General features: G+C 39.2%; 1 protein-coding gene across 6 annotated transcripts in view; it reads left to right on the top strand.

Moving 5' to 3' along the window:
• enah (ENAH actin regulator) overlaps positions 1–26,742 on the top strand; it is a 225,461-nt gene that overhangs the window by 167,549 nt on the left and 31,170 nt on the right. For all 6 annotated transcript variants that reach the window (XM_042094273.1, XM_042094275.1, XM_042094274.1 and 3 more), the window contains 3 exons: positions 10,274–10,611; positions 12,558–12,694; positions 12,952–13,000. In XM_042094273.1, coding sequence (XP_041950207.1) covers positions 10,274–10,611; positions 12,558–12,694; positions 12,952–13,000 — 524 coding nt within the window. The remainder of the gene's footprint in view (positions 1–10,273; positions 10,612–12,557; positions 12,695–12,951; positions 13,001–26,742) is intronic.

Genomic DNA, 26,742 nt, shown 5'->3' with positions numbered 1-26,742 from the left:
AAACTTATTTCTTTCATTCCCCACTTTGATCAAGGAGGCATTGACTGATGATAGTGGAGATAACGTGTTATCCCGAGGCCTTTGCAAGTCAGCATCTCCGACGGTAGTCTACCCTATTAAAAATATAAGTTTTCGGGGTGCTGTGGCGCAGCAGGCTACAGCGGCCATACCATATACGGGTCCGAGTGCCCACGGGGACCCAGGTTCGAATCCGACCTGCGGTCATTTCCCGATCCAACCCCATCTCTCTCTCTCCCACTTGCTTCCTGTCTCATTCTCCACTGTCCTGTCCAAATAAAGGCAAAAAGCCCAAAAAATATATATATATATATAAGTTTTCGATGTCCCAAACGGAGAGCCATACTTTATTGTTTTAACAATCTCTATGCTACTCACCAAAATGTAGGCATGGGAACATGATGAAGTATCCAACTGTCGTGTGTTAAATTATTGTGATTACGAGCCAGTGGTTTTCAAACATTATGCGTGACTCGGACATCTATGCAACAGACTCATATCGTCCTCGCATTCGCAAAATGAGGACATACAGACTGCTCAGATAACAGGTGTACCTCCAGTTATGCACGGTTTTAGTCAAGTCATTTAAATGTGCTGGTGAAACAGTTGTGTACTCTGGGCACAGTTCTGGGCACAGTTCTTCCAGAGCTTTGTGCCAAGTAATGCGTTGAGTCGAGATGTTTGTGTGAATGAAACGAAGCGTATAGGCCATAGTGTGACATGCGTAAACCAATGGTGTAGAGATGACGCCACAGGGTTTTATTTAAGAGAGCCTACGTTTGTATGTAGGCAATTTATATTCACAATACTTAGGCCTACTAAAATAAATAGTATTTTATTTGTATTGGTTGTTTAGAGTAAAAAAAAATTGGTCGGTCTTAACACAAGTTTACAACCGGCAAGTCGGTCGGACTAAAAGGGGAAAAAAATAAATATTTGGGTCGGTTCTAAATTGACAGGGTCGGTCGGGTTACGGCAAACGAAAATATTTTTAAGGATGGCCTGGCAGTGTTTATTTGCGCGTCTGCAGAAGTCAGCCAAATATGAATGTAATTCTGCGGCATAAAGCAGATGTATTTGTTTATTGTACAGAAAAATAAAAATGACATGTCAAGCAGTCAATTGACTACATTGCAGTCAAGAAGTAGGGCAAATTAATTTACGAAACCAAAACGTGGGTCATAGTTGTCTAAGCCTCTATTGCGTAGCCTGTTAAAAACGTCGCCAGATAGTATTAAATCGGCAACAAAATTGTTTTCTGCAGAAGCCTACCCAAGGCTACAGATTAATTCTGAACAGTTATTTCTCTACTGGCTCAATTATCACACCACTGTTTTGATTTGCGTAGCTGCGTTACCCCCAACACTGACAATAATGTAGACAGCCAATATCGATTTCGATTTTCATTATCACCGTGTAGTCAAGCCTTAAGACATACCCAAGTAGCCTAAATCGAGGTAATGTTTAATTATGCATGATTTATTTTGTTATTGAATTCGTAGGCTGGGATTACTCTCGGCAAGTCTCCTGCTTTTTCAGTAGGGGCGGCAGGCAGAGCGATGTACAGTGGCTGAAAGTGGTACTAAAGCTTCACGCAGCTTCACGCCTCGTAATGCGCGACTGAAGTGGTCATTCGAAAGCGATGCCCACTGTACATGTCAAAATATAATAATTTTTATACCCTTTTTATATTTTTATTATTAAATAAATTAAATCAATGCAAGTATTAATACATGAAATTGGGTAGCCTAGACTCTGCTATATATATAGCATGTGTGTATGGCACTTACAATGACCAGGATAAATGCTTCTAACTAAAGGTATTGAAAATGCCCTCAAAACAGTCTAGGTTCTATGGGTTAAATTAAGTCAAAATTATCTTTCGAGAGACCGCTAGGTTAGTCGCTTCATACTAAAAACAATACCATAAAGATTTTTTATCTTAATATAAGATTAATAACACTTGGTTAGATTTTATTTTTTGCCGTGTGGAAGCTATGCTGAGCTGTTTTCTTTTATGCCATGTAGTAGTAACACACAGGTCGGTTTGGGTTGCATTTTAGGAGATTAAGTTGTTATAACTGGTCACCAAACTCAGTGAACTGGGCATCAATACCTCTCTCTGTAACTGGATTCTGGACTTCCTAATCAGCTTATGACCGAAAAGCACTGCAGAGTGTGGTGAAACACATCATCGGTTCCTCACTGCCCTCCATCGATGCCATTCAGGGCAAACGATGCTTGCGTAAGTCTGTGGTTCTCACCCTAACCACAGACTGTTCACCCCACTCCCCTCCGGGAGGCTCTCTGCACCCGAACCAGAGGAAACTTCTTTCCTGCGGCTGTCACCCTACTGAACTCTAGCTCTGCACCCCACTGAACTCTAGCTCTGCACCCAGGTGACAACCAACCAACTAAGCCTCCCACCGCCCCTGCCCGATACCTCCTTGTCTGTGTCGGTTGAGGTGTCCACGACTTGGACAACAAGGAGGAATTTGTCTGCTAGTGCGTTGAGTAAATTTGTCTTGACTAGTGCAGTGCCCGTTCAAACATGCCATTCCTGAAGAAAACCTGTAGCCCAATTACATGCCCACAGGTATGCCTGCTTTAAAAATAGGATGATAGGGAAACATTATTCCAGCTAAGCATTCAATAATGAATACTAAAGATTATATTAGCCTATAATTAATGTGGCCTCTAATGAATGTGTAATAAATTTAGGCACGTGCATGTGACATTTCTACAGATCAGAATGACATAAGCCATGTCTTTAGCATAAGTGACGTCGCTCAGTCTGCCACTTGTTGTCTAGCTATGTGGCATTAGCCTATCGCTCGTTTCAATTTGGGACCTTGCAGTCGGAATTGTCGTTTGTTTAGTCAGTCTCAAGTCGAAAGTAGCCTGGGCTATTCGAATCCGCATGCTATCATCAAAGTGATGCTTTGACATGGGGTGGAGCTCCCCTGAAACTGATCCCCTTGGGAACAGTGCAGTGCAGCGATAAACGTCCTACGTAAATAAGCATATTTTGAAATATGCATTCAAAAATCTTCAAAATCGTGATTGCACACCTTTGTGCCACGCGTGAGCCACATACGAAATCTCAGTCTGACAAACGGTCAGCGAGATATGCGTGCCACAGACATTAGGACACACACACAGACACTTCTTGCTTTATAGATAGATAAGACTCCTTAAAATAAGTCAAAGTGTTCTTAAATTGAGTCAAAATTATCTTTCGAGAGAGCGCTAGGTAGATCTGTTCATACTAAAAACAATACAGAATAGATTTTTTTAAAGGAGAAATCTGGCCAATTTTAACACGGAACTCAGTTGACCATGTTCACGCAATACTGTCGGTCAGAAAAAATGTGATAAAAATTGGTGCCATCTGATGCGAGCTAGACGGCTAGTGGCTAAAGCAGCCAAAGTGCTTACAAGCTAGCTTATGGGGGCATGTTCTAAACTGTACCTTTGTGCCTCCTAACAGACTCAAAATGTCGTGACAAGTGCTGTGCAACATGAACAGTGTCCTTACATGACAACACTGTGCGTGTTCAACCCAGTAATTGTGAAGGAAGAGTATAAATCCTGTTTTTGTAGCCTAGGTTGTCACCCTGCCTGTTTCCCTCCATTGCTTCCTGTAGCCTAAAGTCCATACCGAAGTCGATCTCATGCCTTTTCCCATTTTCATGGAGACCAAACGTGACGCTTATGTCCAAACTAACGATGATTCAGCATTGCAATGTTTATATTAATATGAATGAAAAAAAAACTGAGCTTTTGGTGTTTCCAGCTAAAACAGATTAACATCCAGCTTGACTCCTCTTCACTGACCCCAACTAGATCGGCACGTAACAGCTGTGGCCTACTGGTTAGCGCTTCGGACTTGTAACCGGAGGGTTGCTGGTTCAAACCCCGACCAGTAGGAACGGCTGAAGTGCCTTTGAGCCAGAGTCCTGCAACGGGTTGGGTATCCACGGGTACTCAACGGTTACTCGCAGAAAAGTTGCTAAAACGGGTAAATTATGACGTCCCTAAAATTTATGGGCGGGTATGCGGCCGGGAAAAGAACTCCTTGCGGGTGGATACGATGAGAACCAAAACTATAGAAATAAAACATCATTGAAAAATATGTGAAATATTTGTATATCTAAATTACCATTACCACATTGCAAATATGTGTTTTAGTCAACGATACGACACTTGACCCATCACATCAGTAGGCTACTGCGACTTACTGTGAATTATTTGTTTGATGCATCTATGTGTGAAAACATTAAACAATATAACCGTCTCGTAGTTGGAGCGCAAGAGAGTAGGCTACAATGGATGAAGTCAAGGTAAAGTTGGCTAGTGGCAGGCTCAGGTTGTTTTTTTCTTGTTCTCCTTGTTTCATTAACAGGTCCATTTTATGTAGAATAATGTTCTGATGCAGCAAGGTTTGGGCTATGTTTCGTTGTTGTAAGGTTTATCCCTGACGCAAAATGTAAAAAAAAAAAAAAGGTCGCCCTTTATGTGCTTCAATTGTGCGAGAAAAAAAATAAAGCACATTCATTTGAATGATTTTAGCTTGTGTGTGATTTATCGCGGGCACGGGTCGGGTAACGGGCAAAATATTAACGGGTCCGGGCGGGTGCGGATTTAATTTTAATATCACCACAGGTGACGGGTCGGATCTGGTGCTGAACTTCTTGGGTGCGGGCGGCGGCGGGTCTAAAAAAATGGACCCGTGCAGGACTCTGCTTTGAGCAAGGCAGCTAACCCCTCACTGCTCACTGCGTCGGGATTAGTGTGTGCTTCACCTCACTGTGTGTTCACTGGGTGCTGAGTGTGCTTCACTAATTCACGGATTGGGATAAATGCAGAGACCAAATTTCCCTCACGGGATCAAAAGAGTTCATACTTATAACCTGGGCGTCCTAATTGATGATTGACTTAACTTCTCTGAGCATGTAGCCTCAACTGCAAAATCATGTCTGTTTATCCTTTACAACATTAGGAAGATCAGACCTTATCTGACACAATATTCTAACTTCTTGTACAGGCCATAGTTATCTCTAAGCTGGACTATTGTAATTCACTGTTAGCTTGCCTACCTGGTTGTGTAGTAAGATTGTTACAACTGATTCAGAATGCTGCAGCACGCCTGGTCTTCAATCAGCCAAAGAGGACCCATGTAGCTCCTCTCCTATTACACTCCACTGGCTCCCTATAGTGGCCAGAATTAAATTTAAATATCTTACTTTGGCCTATAGGACACTGACAGGATCTTCTCCCTGCTATCTTAATTCAATGATCAATATATATATCCCCAACCGCTCACTGCGGTCTTGATGAGCGTCTGTTGTGTCGACTTACTAGCCATAAACGCTAGGTCAAATTCAAGACTCTTTTCCTCAGTGGTTCCTTGTTGGTGGATTGAGTTGCACAGTGCTTTCCTTTCCTCTGATAGTTTTGGGTCTTTCAAGAGGGGTCTAAAGGCATATCTGTTCAACATGCACTTAGTTTATTAGGCGTTTCTTATGCATTATGGTTTGTATATTATAGTATTTATTATGACCACCGCTAGCGAAGCGGTCATATAGGGATTGTCAAAGTTTTTTTTTTCCCCCGTCATCTACTTCCTGAATTTTTGGTCAACGATACCCGGGACACCGAACCACCAGGGCACATGAAATTTGGTGGGTATGTAGCCCCACTAGACTTTTACGGAAAAATTTTGTTTTGTCCCCGGGGGCCACTCCCCCCCCGTGCTGGGCCCCCCGAACCGCAAAAAAAGCAGTTTTTCCTAAATAACTACCTGAACCGTGGCACTGAGGATGAAGAATCTTTTATGGTATGTTGGTCTCAAGGGCCCACATCAACCTGGCCCATAATCACTCATTTGTGATTTGCACCCCCCCCCCCCCCCCCCCCCCCGGTAAAAAATGAAAATGCAATATTATTCTGCTTTAATCGCCCCTATCTTCAGTTGTGTTCAGAACTGCACCAAATTTGATGTGTATGATTGACCTGGCATTCTCTGGGGGTATGCCAATCCATGGGGGGGGTCTAAAAAAAATCAGGTTATGTGTACATTTAGTGACTGTACACTCATTGGCCTGTAGATGGCGGTGCACACATATACACATGCACACACACACACACACAGGCACCCACATACTATCGGTATTAGAATGGCCGATACATAATTACAAATTCAGTAGGATTAAAAGAAAGCCAAAATAAATATTCATCATCATCATGGCTGCATTTCCAGTATTGGCGATAAGTAGTCGTTTGTCCACTAGATGGCGCATCGTTTCAGTGAGACGTAATTTTGTTGGAAGTTAAAAGTAGGTTGGAAAAACAATGGACGCTTCTTACAAGGACTAGTTTACCGCAGAGAACGTCTAATAAGGATAGGACGATGTTCACATGACCAGCTTGGTAGTTTTAGTCTGTGAAATTAAAAAGCATGTGTGTGTGAAGTATCCAAACAATGACACCTTCATTTCATTATGGCTGCTTTAGCAACACACCTTAAGCTACTGTGTAGTGGGTCCCATTTAGAAGTGGCTACTTCATTCGCGCTTTCCTTGACTCATGGAGCTGCGTGAATTTTATTACAACTTTTCGCCACGATATGGCAGTTTAAGTCCGCTTGATACTGTAAGGCGTGAGCCATTGGTTTCCAAAGGAGATTTTATTTGTGTCGCCAGCATAGCCTAGTGACAATTTATGTTGTAAATAGGCCTACCTTATAAGCCTACCTGTAGCTTAGGGAAGCTAACAGCTTTCTATTAGGATCTAGTTTGTTAGTTACAGTTTTGTCATAACTCCCTGATGCATTTTTGCATTTAGAATAGCCAGAGCGTGGATATCTCAATCGGAAAATTAAACAATATCGGGTGCCTATGGACTAGGCTGGGTGAACCCAGCCTGATCTGCCCGCTATTTATTTTTTGATTTCTTAAAAGATTGAGCTTGGTCTGATGAAAGCCAGACTAGCCATGGACCTCAGTTACACAATGCAAGGGAACATGAATCGGCCTATATTTGCACGAACAATAACGGACAACAGCTCTTCAACTTTGGCCCGTTAAAATGTGTATGAACAGTCTAGCGACGCATTTCATCAAGGCCCATTTGGACATGTCAGTTATTTGCACCACTGGTTAGATGTAATACAGCATTTCGTTTCAGACTACTGTTACTTAATTTGTGCATTAACAATAACGTTTCAGACTACTGTTACTTAATTTGTGCATTGACAATAAAGTATCACATGAACTAAAGATGACTAAAATCTTATGTAGAAGAAGAAACATTCACAAAAAATCCATCCATCCAAAAATGACCTTTGTTTTTGATAGCTGTTGAAAACGGCATGGAACTGACAGAGATGTTTTTGTTTATAAATAAATAAATACATAAATAAATAAATAAATAACATTATGCTGATACCTTTTGCTTTTCCCAAATACAATGTAGCCTACAGGTGTAAGTGACCTTTCATCAATCCAGTTGCAATGGATGAACTGTGATGAACTGCCCTACTTGTGATTGTTTAGAGATTTTAAAGGTTTTATAACAATGCTACATCTTCTTTGGCTATTCTACAATCTATTCACCTTTTCAGCACCAGTAGGCTACTTTCTGTGCAGCCGCACACACACACTCAGGCATGCCAAACAAGCATACACAAAAGTTTCAAGAGTGGGGGATGGAGTAAAATATGGAAACAAATTGAAGTGTGATTTCTTTTCGCGGAACGGATGTACAGGACTGAGCGGCGGTCATATTTTGTACCGCTATGCGGTACATCTAGTTTAATTTCATTAGGCTATTGATTGAATTGACTTTGTTGTTTATTATTGCTATTCTCCTTAATGTAGTCTTACCAGCGTTTTAAATTGTTTACTGTTAAATTTAACGTTGTATTGTTGTTGTTTGAATGTCGCTTTGGGCAAAAGTGTCTGCTAAATACCATAACCATGAATGACTGTAACAACATGGAAGTTCCAAATGAGAGCTGCAGCTGTACACTACTGAATGGAATATGGACAACCAAAGATACATAAATAAGATAGATAGGTAGATCGATAGATATATACTTTATTGATCCCCAAGGGGAAATTCAAGCATGCAGAAATAAATTATATATGTAGGCTACAAATAAAAAAAGTATCTACAGTTTGGTCAAACTAATTTCCGCAATTACCTAATTGGGATCTCATTTATGAAGGTAAATGCAGATAAACTACATGTGAAATATAAAGAAAGAAAAGAAACAACTCATATTATCAGTAAATCATATATTATTGGGTAATTACTACATGTAAAAAGTAGATAAATACAGAGAAACTAAACATGAATAAACCTAGGCTGTTACCAGCATAGACCTTGAATAACTACAATTGTATCTGGTAGTGGTGGGTAAGGTGTTTCCAAGAATTACTAGCCTACTTTCATGGAAAGCTGAGTAGGAAATGTGGCTCTCATAATAACTAAATGAACAAATCATTAAATTAAGACATAACATCCATTAGCTTCCCCATTGGGATGTGACGAGATCCCACGATATAAACATATCACAATATTTCTCGTCAAAGAAAAAACTGACGCAATCTCGTGCCACGAGATGGCGATATGGCTCTGGTCCACAATATTTCCAAGAGCCTGACTAAATCACAGGGCTTAAATTTCAATTTCATTTTTCAAAATGGGGGGGAATTCCCCCCTTAGGTTATTCATGTAGGGGGAATTTACACAATTTGGGGGGGGGGGGGGGGGGGGGGGATTGCAATTTCGATTCTTCTTCGATACTTTTTAAAAGTGTTTGATTTTGGGGCCCCCAACACCCTGACGTCATCAGTAATATATACTGTAGTGGGATCATTCACAACAGTGGACATCCTAGATTCTGCTTGACTCTCTCCACATACACACACTGAAAATGATGGCTTATGTGATAGGCTATGTTTCTATTTCATATATTTGTTAATTTATATAGAGTGTATTTAGTGAATAATGTATAGCATTTTACTAGTAATTACTAGTAGCTAAACATATTTAGTAATTTGAATGCTTCATATTGACATTTAAGCTATAACACTTACTGTAGGCATATCTTTAATGTGTCGTGTAGGTCTAATTGAGTGCACATTGGTGATGAGTAGGTGTAATTGAGTGCCTGTCACTTTAAGAAAATACGTGAGTAATTAGCCTCCCTTCAGCCTGACGGTTTTAGGCTAGTCGCTAGTGAATAAAAGTTGTGCATAGTGCATAAGGATATGTGGATGCAATTAATTATGTTTTCTATGTTATTAGATAAAATTAATGTTCAACAAACTAACAAGTTGAAGACAATCTTTCTGGGATCAAGTGTTGACGTGACCTGAGCTAGCAGGATAGTTACCAAGGAGCTCTTTCCAGATGTAAAAGTTTGCCATGGTTGCGTAGTAGCCTATTTGCGTAAGCGCAAAGTGGTTCTCTCTCTCTCTCTCTCCGTGTGTGTGTGTGTCTGCGTCTGCATGAGGCCATGTTCAATTCAACTCGGTAGTTGATCCGTCCGGTCAATAGCACCGCCTTCACCCCACTTCCACGCCACGCCGTCATCAGACGCATTATGATGGAGTTGTGGGACTTGAACAAATTATGCGCAATACCCGCAATCCCGCAGTGAAATTTAAGCCCTGAATCAGCATATCAGTCAGATCAGTCTTGCTGTATTTAGTCTATCAGTCATGCTGGCTAAAGCTGGATACTTCTAAACGATACCGAACGAGACAGACATCTACCTTGACGAGAAATATTGTGGACCAGAGCCGTATATCGCCATCTCCTGGCATGAGATCTCGTCACATCCCTATTCTCCATGAGACAGATTTTTGCCTTGACGAGAAATATCGTGATCTTGTTGTATCACCAGATCTCGTGGCACGATATCTCGTCACACCCCTAGCTTCCCCATGCTTATTTTACCCAATAGGTTTTCACATGGTTTACAGATGTAGAACACGGAAATGGAATTTTCGATGAGCACTAATTTGAAATACCCTTATATTTCGTGACTTTGTGATGAAATGGGAACAATGGAGACTCTCAGAAACACACTAAGCGTTAGAGATTTTAGTTGAACTGTTTGTAAAGCACCAGGGTGTCTGAAGAACTAAGGGGACTGAGTACCAGTTCAGCTGAATGTGCTACTGAATGCACTAGCTTTCTATCATTTTGATCTAATGATGATGATTTTCACCTCTCTCTGTAGATGCAGTGCAGTGTCTTGGTCTACCCACACCTCCTCCTCCACCACCCCTTCCTCCAGGTTCCAATGTAATCCCTGCCGCCACTGGACCTCCACCTCAATTAGGCCCCCCTGCTCCTCCCCCTCCTCCCCTCCCTCCTATACTCACTCCATTGGCCCCACCTCCTCCTGGTTCTTTTCAACATGCCTCTGGACATGGACCTATCCCCACTCCTCCCCCACCTCCAGCCCCACCCCTGCCTAGTGGTCTGTTCACAATCTCACCCACATTGGAAGACAACCGGCCCTTGTCTGGCTTGGCGGCTGCCATTGCTGGAGCAAAACTGCGGAAAGTGCCAAGGGTGAGGAAACAATGCAGTACCACCCCTACCACTATCTTTACTTTGATATAGTTGTTGTTGGAATAGTCTTTTATTTCATCTAGATATCATGAAATCCCATATGATGCCCATCATTAAGTAGTATTAAGTAATTGATAGTGGTAACTGTTAATTAAGTAGTATTAAAGGGTGTTACAATGCACCGTGAATCGGCTAAAAATCGATACACGCGTGAAAATTACAACCAATTGAGAAAAAAAAAATAATCCTGCTGGACGTTGTCCCAAAAATAAATAAATAAATAAATAATAATTTCATAGCTCTTTCATTGTAAAGCTACAGTATGTGCAACTTTACCAAAGAATAACAGTAGCAGGTAGCCTACCTTACAGCCTCCCCTTGCCCCTGTCTCTCTGTCCCACGCACATTTAATCCAGGAAAGGACTGTTATTGCTAAATTGCTATTAAATCCGGTTAGCACACTGCAAAAACTGCTAATCTAATCAAATCTAGCCAAGTGCTATTAATCTTATATTAAGATCAAAAAATCTAGTTAATACTGTTTTCAGTATAAAGAGTCTTACCTAGTTCTTTCTCATAAAATCATTTGACTTAATGTAAGAAGAGTTTGACTCCTTTTAAGACGTCTCATCCTGAAAACAAGCAAATTTGTCTGCCAGTGCGTTAAGCAAATTCTTAATAAGACTCCTTAAAATAAGTCAGTCTTCCTAAATTAAGTCAAAATGATCTTTTGAGAAGAGTACTTGGTAAATCTTTTCATACTAAAAACAATCCCAAATAGATTGTTTGATCTTAATATAAGTTTAATAACACTTGGTTAGATTTGATTTTTTGCCGTGCATGATAGGCACACTGCAAAAACTGCTTATCTAACAAAATCTAACCAAGTGTTATTAATCTTATATCAAGATAAAAAAAAAAAACTAGTTGGTATTGTTTTCAGTATAAAGAGACTTACCTAGCGCTTTCTTGTGAAATCATTTGACTTATTTTTTTTTTAAAATTTACTTATTTTAAGACATCTCATCTTGAAAACAAGCAAATTTGTCTGCCAGTGCGTTAAGCAAATTGTCCTAAAAACAAGCAAATTTGTCTGCCAGTGCATTGAGCAAATTTGTCTTGATAAGACTCCTTAAAATAAGTTAAAGTCTTCTTAAATCAAGTCAAAATTATCTTTTGAGAGGGCGCTAGGTAAGTCTTTTCATACTAAAAACAATACCAAATAGATTTTTTAATCTTAATATAAGATCAATAACACTTGGTTAGATTTCATTTTTTTCAGTGCAGTAGAATATGATAAACCAGCCAATTGGGTTAGGCGTACTTTGTTTACAATATTTCCAGGCTACAACTAGTGCTGCTGATTGCTGAAGCAGTAAGACACAGAAAAAGGTAGAAAGAGCTGTTGGAGCCTAATGTAGCTTAACAGCACCTAGGCTATATACTGTACCTAGGCTATAACATATTTCCTGCGGGAAACACTGACTGCACTGATTTAACTAAAGAAATCATGAGAAAAGTGCATTGTGAACTTAAAATTGTGAATCATATCCTATCGTGTCGAATCGTGAGTTTAGCGTGTCGTTACATCCCTAGTATTGAAGTTATTCAAGCTTACATAACACACATGTATTTTTGAGTCCTGAAGTACAAACTAAATGATTGATCTACATCTCCAAGTTGTGGCATTGTTTTGTATGTTTGCTGCACTCTAACCATAAGCTTCAACATTATGTTAGATATACATTTTCTTTATCAATCTCTACATAGAGACTTCCAAACAAACTTGAAAATAAATGTGTTTGCGCGGTATGCAATATACTGTATTCTGCACTTATATTGGATCCAACAAAGTAAATTACAGAATTAGATTGGTGTTCTGCTTTACATAGTTTCAGTAGGGTGTCTATATAATTTTGTGGAGTAATATGAGCTTGTGTTTACAGAGTGATGAGGCCTCAGGTGCAGGTGGAGGAGCTGTAGTAGGTGCGGGTGGTGTTAAAGCAGAGGCTGCCCGAGGCAATGGACCACTTCCTGGGGGAGGAGGTCTGATGGAGGAAATGAGTGCTCTATTAGCTCGGAGGTGAAACCAGTACTTTTTTTAATGTTTATTTTTTTGGAAGGTGTCAGTCTAATACACTAGAACATTTATATTGCCTTAGTAGAGGTTGCAGTAGGATTTCTATACCTTTTTTCTGATTTAAGGGAACCATTTGAAAGGCTTTTCTAAGCCTTCTTGGATGGTGGAAAAACTCTTTACTTGAAGTAATGAACATGCATGAGTACAAGTTATAAATATGTTGTCTTCGTTGAAAGGTACATCTTTTTTTTCTGACACAGAAGAAGAATTGCGGAAAAGGGATCATCACCTGAGCCAGAGCAGAGAACAGTAAGTATCTAGCGATGCAGTTCTGCAAGTGAATATGAGGCTGTTTGGACCACAGCAGCTATTGGCAATTTCAGATGTGATCAGTAATGAGGAGTATTCACAGTGGGCCAGTAACATTTTGGGGTTGGGCACTGGAGTCCTGTGATATTAAAAAATATCACTTTTTGTAGAAATTCTCTTCTGCACTCTCCAGGTGCCTCATGTACAAAGCTTGGGTACACACAAAAATGTGCCATCTTTCACGCTCATGGTCTATTAGAGATGCGCGGTTCGCGGTTACAGCCGCGGACTCCGCGGTTAAACCGCGGATCGGGCGGATGACGTGAAGAAATATAATATTTTAATTAAATTCGGGCGGGTGGCAGTTGAACCAATCAAACGCATCAATACATTAAAACAACCAGCGGATGGCGGGCGGGTGCGGTTTTGAAAATTGGTCAAAAAACGTTGGTGCGGATGGATGGCGGATGGATGATAAGTTTTGCTATGCGGTTACGGTTGAAATAATAGCCCATCCACGCATCTCTATGGTCTATGGATGGACCAAGGAATCAGGGTCTTGAGAACCAGTTTGTATGACACTTCCAGCAGTCCCCACAGCCTGCAGAGAACTTATCAAATGTTGCTGTAAAGGGGAATTGTTCCACCTGCAAATGTGGCAAAGCAAGTCTAGACTGCTCACCTCTGCAATTGCAACTCTAACAACTCATAATTATCAATTACAGGGCCAATAAAGATTATATTGCTAATACTTTGACATGTATTGAAGCTTTAGTTATGTAAAAGTTCATAAACATAAATAAATATATAAAATGTTAACTTTGGGATTCATTTGAACACTTTATCTTGTGCAGGAACTTGAAAATCGCTGTTTTTAAGCATATTTCATTGATAATAATTATATACTTCTAATATGACATGTTACAGAAAAAAAAAAAATTAGCACCTCAGTGACAATATTTTCACTACGCCACCGGACTATATAGCCTAGAGTAAAAAATTACTTTAAGGCCTAGAATGCACACTAACAGTGCAATATTCCATGAACACTAACCTTGTGTCTCTTCGGTGTGGCGCTATAACAGTTAAATTATCATTTTGTGTTATTTAATTTCTCTATGTTCACATCTAGTTGTCTGTTCTGTTTAGTAACCTAGCTCACGGTAGGAACGGTTTAAAAAAAAGGTTTCAAAATAAAAGCCCCCCCCCCCAAAACAGAATTGCAAATATGCCAAAAAAAGTACATGCAACATGAGAATTGCATTAATTACATTACATTACATTACATTACATTTGGCTGACGCTTTTTAACCAAAGCGACTAACAACATGGTAAACAGTAAGTTTTAGAACAATTCTCACAATTTTAGGACAGTTTAAAAAAAAACATTAGAGTACAGTAAGAATAAGTGCGTCGGTGAGTGCTGTTTTTAACAGTTACTTGTCAGTTTAAAACGGCTGGTGAGTGCTAGGATCAGTAAGACTTGTTGAAAGTGTTGCTATGAGAGTAGATGTTCTCTAAAGAGCTGGGTCTTCAGGAGTTTTTTGAAAGTGGAAAAGGATGTCCCTGCCCTTGTAGGAACTGGCAGTGTGTTCCACCAACGAGGAACAACAGATGAGAAAAGTTTGGATTGGCTTGAGCGTACCGGTGGTAGAGCTAGACGTCGTTCGTCAGAGGAGCGCAGCGGTCTGGAGGTAGTGTAAGTCTGTATGAGGGCATTCAAGTAGGTGGGAGCAGAACCGGAGACTACTTTGTAGGCAAGCGTTAGAGACTTGAATTTGATGCGGGCCGCCATAGGTAGCCAGTGTAGCTGGATGAGCAGCGGGGTAACATGTGCCCTTTTGGGTTGGTTGTAGACCAGGCGCGCCGCCGCGTTCTGGATCATCTTAAGTGGTTTCACTGCGCAGGCTGGGAGACCTGTCAGGAGGGCATTGCAGTAGTCGAGTCGTGAGATGACTATTGCCTGAACCAGAAGTTGGGTAGCATCTTGAGTCAAGTAAGTCCTGATTTTCCGTATGTTGTAGAGTGCGAAACGGCATGACCGGGCGACTGAGGCAACATGATCTGAGAAGTTTAGTTGGTTGTCAAGAACAACTCCTAGATTTCTTGCAGTCCTGGTCGGTGAAACAGACAGGGAGTCAAATTTGATGTTGATGTCGTGGTGTATGGTAGGTTTAGCTGGGATGACCAGCAGTTCAGTCTTTGAGAGGTTCAGCTGGAGGTGGTGTGCCTTCATCCATGTAGCTATGTCTGAAAGGCAATCCGAGATCCTTTCTTTGGTAATAGAATTAGAATAGAATTAAAAAATATTGAAAATCGAATTGAATCGTTACCTTAAAATTGAAAATTAAATCAATTCGATGATTTGGAGAAGCATGACACACCTAATTGATTATCAATGAATCAGTTGAGGAGTATTAATCAGGACCTGCTATCTGGCTTCACCAAACCTCACTAGGGAAGGCTGTCTTCTTTTTCCTGACATCTTTTAAATGCTTTTCTGTCCTCTCCCTCCTATTCTGACAGGATATAAACTGCATGTTTCCTTTATGTCTATGTAAAAGTCTGAAAAATGTGTCCATTTTGTATCATGTTGTCATGTGGTTGTAGCGGGAATGTTGCCTTATTCATATGCAAATTGCACAATTTGAAATGACCACTGCAGTGTCAGAGCCTTCTAGGGGGTTCCAGGGGCATGCTCCCCCGTAAGAAAATATTGCATATTTTAACATTTAAATACATCAATCTGGTGCACATGCACACTCAGGTGGAATAGTTATTATGAAGGTCACAACCACAAAGCATATTTGCTGAGTTTCACAGTTCAGAAATGGTCAAAATAGTGTACATTTCAGCACCCCATGAAAATTTGCAGTCACCTGTGTTGTTCAGCTAGTCAATCTAAGACAAGATAGTTATATTGGTCATTGTAATGGCCATCTATACATGCAGGACAGTCTGGGCTACCCATATCTGGGAAAATACTATGTAATAATATTTGATGTCGTATGTCAGCCTATATATATATAAAAAAAAAACTTGCGTCTCATGATTTTTTTTCATGTTTTTGCATTAATGTTACTAGGAAACATGACAGTAGAAATATAATATCTGTGTACAGTGTTTCCGCTAGATTTTTTTTCACAGTGGCAGCCCCTCCCCCCTTTGATTATTATCGATATTTCAAAAATATAGCAATGTAGCAATTTGATGTGTTACTGGGGTCTGTTGTCGATAGGACATGATAGATTTTGGTTAATTTTCAGAGTTCAAAAATGGCAAATATTATAGGCTTAATTATAGGCCAAATACTGTACATTGACTGTGGAATCAGGTAGGTTACACAGAGTTTGTTATCCTTTCCCCCCTAAAACCTCCTGTCACTAGCTAGATGCTTTTGAATTTAACATGGTTTAAACTCATATGTTGCAGTAGAAGTTCTCTGTCACTGCGAAAGGAAACTAGCCTATTTGGAATATTCTGTAGGCCTGCTGTTCCTTTTATGTGAACAATTTAACTGACTGATCAAGTTTTCATTAGGCTATTGAATGCTTCAAATGCTATATACTTAATTCACCATTAGCTAGATTAGCGTGGTTCTATACACAGTTGTCATTTAATTGCAGTGTTTTGTAGGGTATTTAAAGCATTTCACGTTCATCACTCAGTTGTGGTGTAGGCCTATGTCTTGTCTATGTCTTGAGTGATTGCTGTCCCTTTAAATATCTGGGACTTTAAATGACATTTTCGCTCCATGCTGTTTTGTTGATGGACAACACCGTCTTTGATTCAGTTTTCCTACGGGTCATTCCACGTCAGTTCAACCAGGGCCCATGCACTTAGGTCTCAAAAAATTCTGAAAAAATTACCAGGTGTACCTATGTTACCCAGGAGACACACTGTAAAATTACTCTTATGTAAGATCAATACTTACTACAGCCAGTTTTATAGGGGGAGGGGGCGTCGATTTTGCTCGGCCTCTTTTTTTTTGTCAAAGTTCACAAGCCCACAGCGCAAGAACTAAACCATGTAGGAGGCTCAAATTGTGCATGCTGGTACATAAATAGGAATAGTATGTAGCAAAATCGTCACGTTTGGTCTGTATAATCCTGCATGGTCATAGCTGTCCCTCAAAGTTGATACAAATTTTAGTGGAGTTTTTGGCTGGGCTCTGTTTAAGCCTTCAGAAGACATATTTTTACTCAACATAGGCTCTTGATTTATTTTTCTTACTGAGATAAGTAGAAACACTCTCACAAAAAACAATGAACAGAAAATAAATCCCTTCAGGGTCTGAACAGCAGACCTCACAAGTCTGAAAAATCATTTTGGTTATCATTTTCAGAGCACCCAAACACCTTGTGGGAATTTACAAAGATTTTTTAAATAGGTTTTTCTTTATTCTCCATGATCTCTTCTTTTTGAAAACACCAATTTGACTTGTCTTATGCAAATCTTTCTTTTTTATTTTCCACCCTGAACATGGGCAAAATGCCCCATTGACATCAATATAAAAAAATAATTAAAAGTAAGCAATTGTTTTTACTTGTTTTCTTGCAATTCCCACATAGCATTAGATACTAGCCCTAGGTTGCATTAAAACATTTTTTGTCGGTTACTGTCTATGACTAGTTTGAACTTTGTTACTGATAGGCGGAATAATTTTATTATTATAGGCCTACGGTTCTGGATGATCACAGTCAGATGGCAGTGCCAGCGTCAGATGGCAGTGCCAGCGTCAGCTGAACGAAAGCTAATCAAGTCCACAGTTGCGTGTTAAAACTTCCAGCTGAAGTGGCTATACTGCGGAGGTAATATAGCACAAACTGAGAAAGTTGCCATCTAGCCTATATTTTCTTAGCTGCTATCTGAACGATTGGCTACCGCTCCTTTGCTACATGACCAAATATTATTAGATGAGTGACAGAAGCACCGCATTAACCAGCGGGCCCATATGAGAAACGCTGCTCTGGTTCCTCTGGTAGCCTGCAGTAAAGCATCCCTGATCAGACACCCCCCTCCCCTTTAAAAAAACACTTTGGATCTGCACGATTCACACAATCACCCAAACTAACTAAATAGTTTACATTAGAATACATTATAACTTCGGGCCAATGTTGGAAAACAAGTAGAAATTTGTTGCAATTTCAAAACCGGATTATGTGTTAAGTGAAGAGTTTGTGAGATATTTCATCAAGAGTAATGGGTGTGCAGAATGCAAATATGATTACATTACAAAGTAAGTAAGAGTAAAAACTCGTAATTCTGATTCTTGAAAAACATTAAAAAAAAACACACTGTCACCTATTGTGGGTACTGTGGAGGGAGAACCATCACAACAATTCTGAAAACTGGTGAAGTCAGGTAATTTTAAAGTTAAAGGGGTGGTTCAGGATTTTGGACATAAGACCTTATTTCCAAGTAAGCAAGTGTGATATTTATCAGTGGAGACCGTTTTCAGCACGTTTCATCCAGTCCTTCTAATTGCAGAGTTTGCAGGTGCTAGGCTAGCGCAAGTCAACGGTATGTGCTAGCCTGCCACTAAAGACAGTCTTACCCACTCCAAAGTGTGCAGACTTTCACAACTGATTGTTTAGCCTACAGTAGCCTACTGTAGGCCTACTCTACAGTAGCCTAGGCTATAGGTTATGTTCCCCCTCTCAGGCTGTACAGTAGGCCTATTGAAAGTAGACTAATGAGCTTAGACACATTAGCGCTTCCAGCCTAATGACTTTCACACATGAATGATTTACAGTAGACACATTAGCGCTCCACGCAGTGGCGTAACTAGGCCTAGTAGGTGCAGCAAGTGCAGTCGCACCAGGGCCTATGACCTCCGTCGCTACCCCCGCAATGCAATTGCTGGAAAATTCTATACCGGTCCTTTCTGACCAGGCCAAGGCTACAGCGCAGACACTCGCAAATAAATGGGGGTTCAGAGTACATTTGAAAATGTGAAGAGTGAAGCGTCACTTTGACGAACTATCGGAAGATAAACGCTTAACCGATGCAGAGAGATACTTAAAAGTGCAGGTATTTAATGCAACTCTGGACATCATAATCAGTCAGCTCTCCCAAAGATGTGCAAGCATGCGGGAAACTTGTTATGTGTTTGAGTCTTTACGTCCTATGATCCTTCAACTCGCCGGTGATGATGAACTGCTTGAAAAGGCAGTACGTTTGTCAGACCATTATAGCATGGACATTGCACCGACATTCCCAACACAACTCCTCTCATTTAGGTCTTGCTTTAAAGCAGAGATTTCACAGAAGTCATCTATTTTTCAACTTGCCAAAAGGCTGGTGGTAGATTATGACAGTGTAACATCCACATTCGGGGAAGTGTGTACTGCTCTCATGTTGTTTCTACATTGCCTATGACTGTGGCAACAGCTGAGCGATCTTTTTCCAAATGTTCAACAATTGCTGGTGTACAGGCTATAATCAATTAGCTAAATCATTTGTCCAGCTGTTTAAACATTTTTTCGTGTTACATTCAAACGCAAAAGGTGCTTTGATATATTTTGTTTAAACGTCGGCAAGCAGGCATGCTGCGGTTGCAATGAATGAGGATAATTGGTTTTATCTGCGGTGTTATTTTTTGCATTTTGAATATGACTCGCTCCAGCACGTCTACTTTTTTGCACGGTGCTTTCTTAAAGGAGCTGCACCATCTTACAACAATTGCATCTACATTTTCATATTAGAATGTTTTGTCAAGTGTAAGCTTAAACTACCGTGATCAAATTAAGTTTCCGTGCCCCCGCTGAAAGTCTCTTATGCTCTTATCGTTACACTATCAAATCTATAAGTAACCGTGACAAATAGGGTATAAGATATATAAACTCACGCTATTGTATTATCATATATGTTTGGTAATGGCTCAGCTTTCTCTGATTGTTCTACTGACTTGGAAACTGCATCATGGAAGCAGTAAGTCAAGTCGCATCAAAAATAGTAGTGGCAGAACTCCAAAGTGACACCTTGTGGTTGTTTGTGTCAACTGCCGTTTGTGCCATTTCTGCTGAGAAAATGGGGATCGTGATTCCTGAAGGAACCCGTCCAAACTTAACGGGGACCCACTGTAGACTTACAGCATTCTTGAAAACCACGTTCTTGGTTAGATGTTAGCTTAGAGTATATAGCAGTCAGTACAAATAAATGGTTAATTCAATATTGATCAACATTCTTTGTTTTAATACAGTACTGCAGAAACAGCAGAATGATACTCAGAACACACTAATGAACACTTAACAACCAATGCAAGCTTCAAGTCAAAAAAATCAAAGTTGTTGAAACCAATTTTAAAGTTAACCAATAATGATATGGGAGAAAACAGATGTCCACTGAATTTGCATTCTTACAGAACTTGATGATGCCAAACATATTATCCTAAAACAGATATATTAATCAGTTATCAGTATTTTGAACTGGCAGCAACAGCTAGAGGGTAATAGGTCAAATGTAATGGTGATATACTGAAGAATAAAAGAGTCAGCCCTTCGGATGATCAGTTTTAGACAGAACTTAGTTAGAATCTTAATTTTCACACAGCATAAAAACAGAGGTCTAACAGCATAACTAAGTTTCACAGATGTTACAGCACAGGTATGATTCAAAGGTATGGATGGTTGACAAATATGATTCACAGGTTCCAACAATATAGTTCTCAGAATGTCTCAGTGTAGATCTCAGAAACGTCTCAGTATGGTTAAATGGTATGTGCACAGATATGTTGAGATGTGGTCACATGTTTGTAAGAATGTATGTTAGTAGCATTGTCAGAGATGTATGGTTGACAGGTGTGCACAGACAGGCACACACACAATGTCAATGGTCATCACCACTGGTCTGGTCTGGAACCTAAAAGACAAAAGCAAGCAAGTTTAACAGCTATACCAAAACAATACAAGGAATGTCTGCAATTGTACAATTGTCCAATACAGCTTATTTATTTAAGTACAGTTACATTACATTAGACTGACACATGTTTAACCTAATGAATACCATGGTAAACAGTTTAAGATTTTTAAACAATTCTCAACAATTCTAGGACAATTAAAAAAGGTAGAGTACAATACAATTGTTGCACCATCAAGCTACTGGTATTTAAATACTAGCCTATAATATTAAATTACAAACAAAGCAGAATTCTGTGTTTTATTGTTTTCAGTTTAAGGATAGTTGATAGCTAATCATCTTGCACCAACTGCTATAAAAACAGCTTGCTAGGTCTGTCAGACACATTTTTTCCTACAAATTACAATGTACAACTGGAAAGCTCGATTCACGTGCCAGGCTACACTTTAATTTATAGGCCAGAACAATGCAGAAATGAGTAGGCCAAGCAGACATACTATTGTAGCCTATGTAGACAACACAAACGTTATAGCGCAACTTCTGTACAATACTTCATATAGTTCATTTCCTAACAGTAGCCTATTCATTGCTTTCATAAGGTCCCTCTCCACAGTATTAATCAAGCACCATGCATTCATTATCTAGGTGCTTGATTGTATACAACTGTGGAAAGGGACCTGATGAAACCCATCAAAAACGAACTATGATCGCATACCGTGATAGTGTTTACTAAGGCTACATAAGAATCAACAGCGTAGAATGAAAACGTAGCCTGGTCTATTTACACAAACAAGCGGTGTACAACGTTTGGTAAATAAAAACAGGAGCATATGTTAGCTTTAACTAAAATGTGAATGGTAGAAGCTACAGTAGGCCTATAACGTTACGACCATCAACAATGAGTATTCATGCCATGAATGAAACCATGATGGGTTTCATCAGGTCTCTTCACACAGTATAATCAAGCACCAGTCTGCATTCATAATCTATTCTAGGTGCTTGATTCTATCCACCTGTGGAAAGTGACCTAATGTTAAATAGAACCAGAGTTTACGTTTACGTTCTAGTTAAAACGCTGCTGCCTAATGAAATGTAATGTTAGTGCTTAGCTGGGAGCCAACGTTACGTTACGTTTGACTGTCGTTAGCTATCAAAACCTAGCTAACCGGTCACTGTAAAGTCGACGACATTAACGTTGATTAACAGTGGGTTTCCTTACATAATAAATATCAATGTAATAAGGTGCTAACGTTAACTATTTCACTAACATTAACGTTAACGTTTTCTAACGTTACCCACTGTCTGTGGGTTTCTGTGACCCACTGTCATACATGCTAACGTTATAGCCAGAGAATGTCTAATAGGAAACATAACGTTTGACGACATGAATGACTCAATACCAAAAACCAAAACACTTACCTTGTCTGTAATTAGAGAAATGTGCCTCTGAAGGAGAGTTTTACGAGCAAGTAAAGTATCACGGCAGGCGAAAACGTCCAAAACGTTCAGAATATTCACAGCTCCAGTGGGAGAAAGATTGTGGTGATTGCTTTCAGCTGCCGGTCACGTCATAATGCTAAAAGTTGCCGCCACAGCGGTCAATGTTAACTCTATGGGAATTTCTTGCTCTTTTATCTTAAATATCTCAAAAAGTATAAAGTTCACAAATATGAAAAATACATAGAACGATTGTCCGTTACAAGAGCTTTGTAGGAGTCTTTGAATGAGGTCAGACGGTTTAGCAGTTTCAGTTATAAGAAGAACAGTGATAATAGTCCATTGCATTTACATGCAAGAAGGACAATAAGAAGAACAGTGATAATAGTCCATTGCATTTACATGCAATGCAATAATAAGAAGAAGAAGCCAGGAGATTTCAAGATAGTGGATTCCATCCATTATAATAATAATAACTAGAAAAGCATTTCCTGAAGGAAATACAGTGCATGAAAATGCAAAAAATATGATGTAATGATCATACAGAGTAAAAACAAACTATATTGGTTGCTAGGTAGATGAGGTTTAATATAGTTGGATTGACTGAACAGTTAAATAGGTGGATAGTTTATATAGTTAAATGATTTGCTTGGTAGATAAGGTTTAATATAGTTGGAATGATTGAACGGTTAAATAGGTGGATAATTTAAATGGTTAAATTATTTAGGTAGATAATTGACGATAACTGACAGTTGGAATGGCTCTAATGTTTGCTAGCAGATAATAATGTTAACCAAGTTACTTAACTTAGTTAACTTAGCTAATGTTTTCATTTTTAGTAGTTATGCTAACTAGCATGTTAGCAATGCTAACATGTTAACCATGTGACTTAGCTAACCTAGCTAATCATTTTTAGTAGGTATGCTAACTATGCTAACTAGCATGCTAACATGTTAAGTATGCTTACCATGTGACTTAGCTAACTTAGCTAATCATTTTTAGTAGGCATGCTAATTATGTTAGCTAACCTAGCTAATAATTTTTAGCAGTTATGCTAACTAGCATGCTAACTATGCTAACCATGTTACTTAGCTAACTTAGCTAATCATTTTTAGCAGTTTTGTTAAAAATGCTAACTAGCATGTTAGCATGATAACTATGCTAACCATATTACTTAGCTAACTTAGCTAATCATTTTTAGCAGTTATGCTAACTATGCTAATTAGCATGCTAGCATGCTAACTTAGCTAATCATTTTTAGCAGTTTTGCTAAAAATGCTAACTAACATGTTAGCATGCTAACCATGTTACTTAGCTAACTTAGCTAATCATTTTTAGCAGTTTTGTTAAAAATGTTAACAATGTTAGCCATGCTAACCATGCTAACTAGCTACAGTGGGTAGGAGTCATAGTTGATGACAAGTAACAATTACAATGGCTGAACAATTAAAAAGTTCAGTAGTTTAAAGGGTTAAATTGTTTAACAGTGAAATATTGTAGTGAGGACTTTTATTGCATTGCATGTAAATGCAATGGACTATTATCGCTGTTCTTCTTCTTATTATTATTCTTCTTCCGACCAACTTTGACGTTCAAAGGCTCTAAAACCACTGAACCGTTTTACGTCATTCAAACACTCCTACAAAGGTCTTGTAACGGAGATTTGTCCAATGTATTTTTCACATTTGTGAACTTTATACTTTTTGAGATATTTACGATAAAAGAGCAATAAATTCCCATTGACTTAACATTGACCGCCGTGGCGGCAACTTTTAGCATTATGACGTGACCTCCAGCTGAAAGCAATCAACAGTTGAACGTGAGCTACCGCTGGCCCTGGAGCTGTGAATCTTCTGAACGTCTTCGCCTGCTGTGCCTTGGTCACTTTATTTGCTCATAAAACTCTTCTTCAGAGGCACATTTCTCTAATTACAGACAAGGTAAGTGTTCAGGTTTTTGGTATTTGAGTCATTTATGTCGTCAAACATTATGTAATGTAAGCGTGTATGAAATGATGGGTCACAAATAACTAAATTAACGTTATAACATTAGGTAACGTTAACGTTAGTGAAATAGTTGACGTTAGCACCTTGCTACGTTGATATGTATTATGTAAGGAAACCCACTGTTAATCAATGTTAATATGTCGTCAACTTTACAGTGACCGATTAGCTGTAGGTTTCGATAGCTAACAAAAACGTAATGCACTAACGTTACATTTGTTCATTAGGCCTACCTACCAGGAGCGTTTTAACTAGAACGTTAACGTAAACCAGAGAAGTAGGCCTACAGATACTAGGCTCTGGTTCTATTCAACATCAGGTCACTTTCCCTAGAATAGATTATGAATGCAGACTTCGTGGTGCTTGATTATAGCCTAGGGCGGCTGTGTGAAGGGACCTGATGAAACCAATCATGGGTTTCATTCATGGCATGAATAACGTTAGCTAACGTTACTTGTTGATGGTCATAACGTTATAGCTTCTACCATTCACATTTTAGTTAAAGTTAACAAATATATGCTCCTGTTTTTATTTTAACAAATGTTTAACGTTGTACACAGCTTGTTTGTGTATCAAATAGGCCAGGCTCGTTTCATTCTACACTCCTGATTCTTACGTAGCCTACAATAAGTAAACACTATCACGGTATACTATAGTTCGTCTATTGATGGGTTTCATCAGGTCCCTTTCAACAGACATTCAAGCACCTAGATTATGAATGCATTGGTGCTTTATTAATACTCCTGTGGAAAGGGACCGTATGAAAGCCATGAATAGGCTACTGCTAGGAAATGGACAATACGACTAAAGTCTTGTTAAAACACACAACAGAAGTTGAGCTATAATGTTTGTGTTGTCAACATAGGCTACAATGTTTACTTGGCCTACTCATTTCTGCATTGTTCTGGTCTATAAATTAAAGTGTAGCCTGGCACGTGAATCAAACTTTCCAGTTGTAGTACATTGTAATCTGTAGGAAAAAATGTGGCTGACAGACCTAGCAAGCTGTTTAAGTTATAGCAGTTGGTTATCAAGATACTTAGTATCAGAATGATCCATCCTTACTCATATGATTATCAACAGCAACAACAGACCCTTTGCCTGCAAAGTTTTCTAAGCTGTTTACGTTTTATATTTAAAAATAATATGATTAGCCATCACCTATACTAAAACTGAAAATAATAAAACACAGAATTCTGCTTTGTTTGCAATTTAATATTATAGGCTAGTATTTAACTACCAGTATAAAACTAATCTGTTATTATAAAAACAGATTAGAAGAACAGTGATAATAGTCCATTGCATTTACATGCAATGCAATAAGATGATGACTAGGAAGAACAGTACAGTGCATTTTCATGCACTGTAATAAAATTCCTTGGAATAACAGTACAGTGCATTTTCATGCACTGTAATTATTAGCCAGAAAGCAAAATACCTCAATGTCGTCATGTAGTTGAATAGTACAAGCTGATTAGTATGCTGAAATATGAAGGAGTGAGATTCCAGTCAAAAACACCATCATGTTCATCAGATCAGATTTTAGCAGTGTTTCCCCTACAATGTATTCATCAGTGGCGCAGCGCTGCTCCTGGAATTCAAGCGCCACTGCAAAAAAGGTTGCCTAATTAAAAAAAAAAAATTGACGCAAGTAAACTTCAGGAACAGCTGCCGTTCGTTCAGGTTTCATGTCAACAAATAATAGTAGGCTAACGTTGAAGGCGCAGTCAGGGATTCCACAGGAGATCACGCTTGTTTGTGTTTATGTTTAAGTTTATTAGCAGACGCAATTTTGTGGGAAAAAACGTAGCATACCTTATGTTAACCAAGGAACCAAATTAAACACGCCAGCGAGATAGCTCACCCCTACCTTCAGTAGCCTATTCCCAGATAAATTCCATGCATTGTTTCGTTTTTGTTTGTGATACAGGCAATGCTTTCAAGCCCTGTGTTGCTAACATACCTAGGCTGTGTAACTAAGGTCTAGCTAGCCTATTAGTGGGTTTAATTGAATTTGAGTAATGAGATACGCAAGCATTTACATCTGAGATAGTTTGTAATTCCTGTAGAGCTTATAGATATGATACAAGGCACTTATCTGCTATAATCCAAGATAGATTTTCTTCGAATTTTTGACCATTTATTTTACCAAATGACATGGGAAACATAATTCATTTCATCCACATATCCTTATGCACCATGCACAACAACGCTACTAAGTTAGCTTAAAACCGTGATAATCAAGCCAGCGTTACGGGCCGTCACGGCATTAAAGTGACAGGCACTCAATTCGACTCAGCACAGCACCAATACAGTGTAATGGCATGAAAGAGAAGTCTATATAGTTTATACAGTGCTGTGCAAAAGTTAAGACACCCATTCTGAAATTGTCTAAAGGGAGGAATAAAAAACATATTTTGTCTTTTGTCTTAATGCCTTAAT

Source organism: Alosa sapidissima, chromosome 6, assembly GCF_018492685.1.
Source record: "Alosa sapidissima isolate fAloSap1 chromosome 6, fAloSap1.pri, whole genome shotgun sequence".
Taxonomy (NCBI): Eukaryota; Metazoa; Chordata; class Actinopteri; order Clupeiformes; family Clupeidae; genus Alosa; species Alosa sapidissima.
This window is presented reverse-complemented; position numbering and strand designations above follow the sequence as displayed.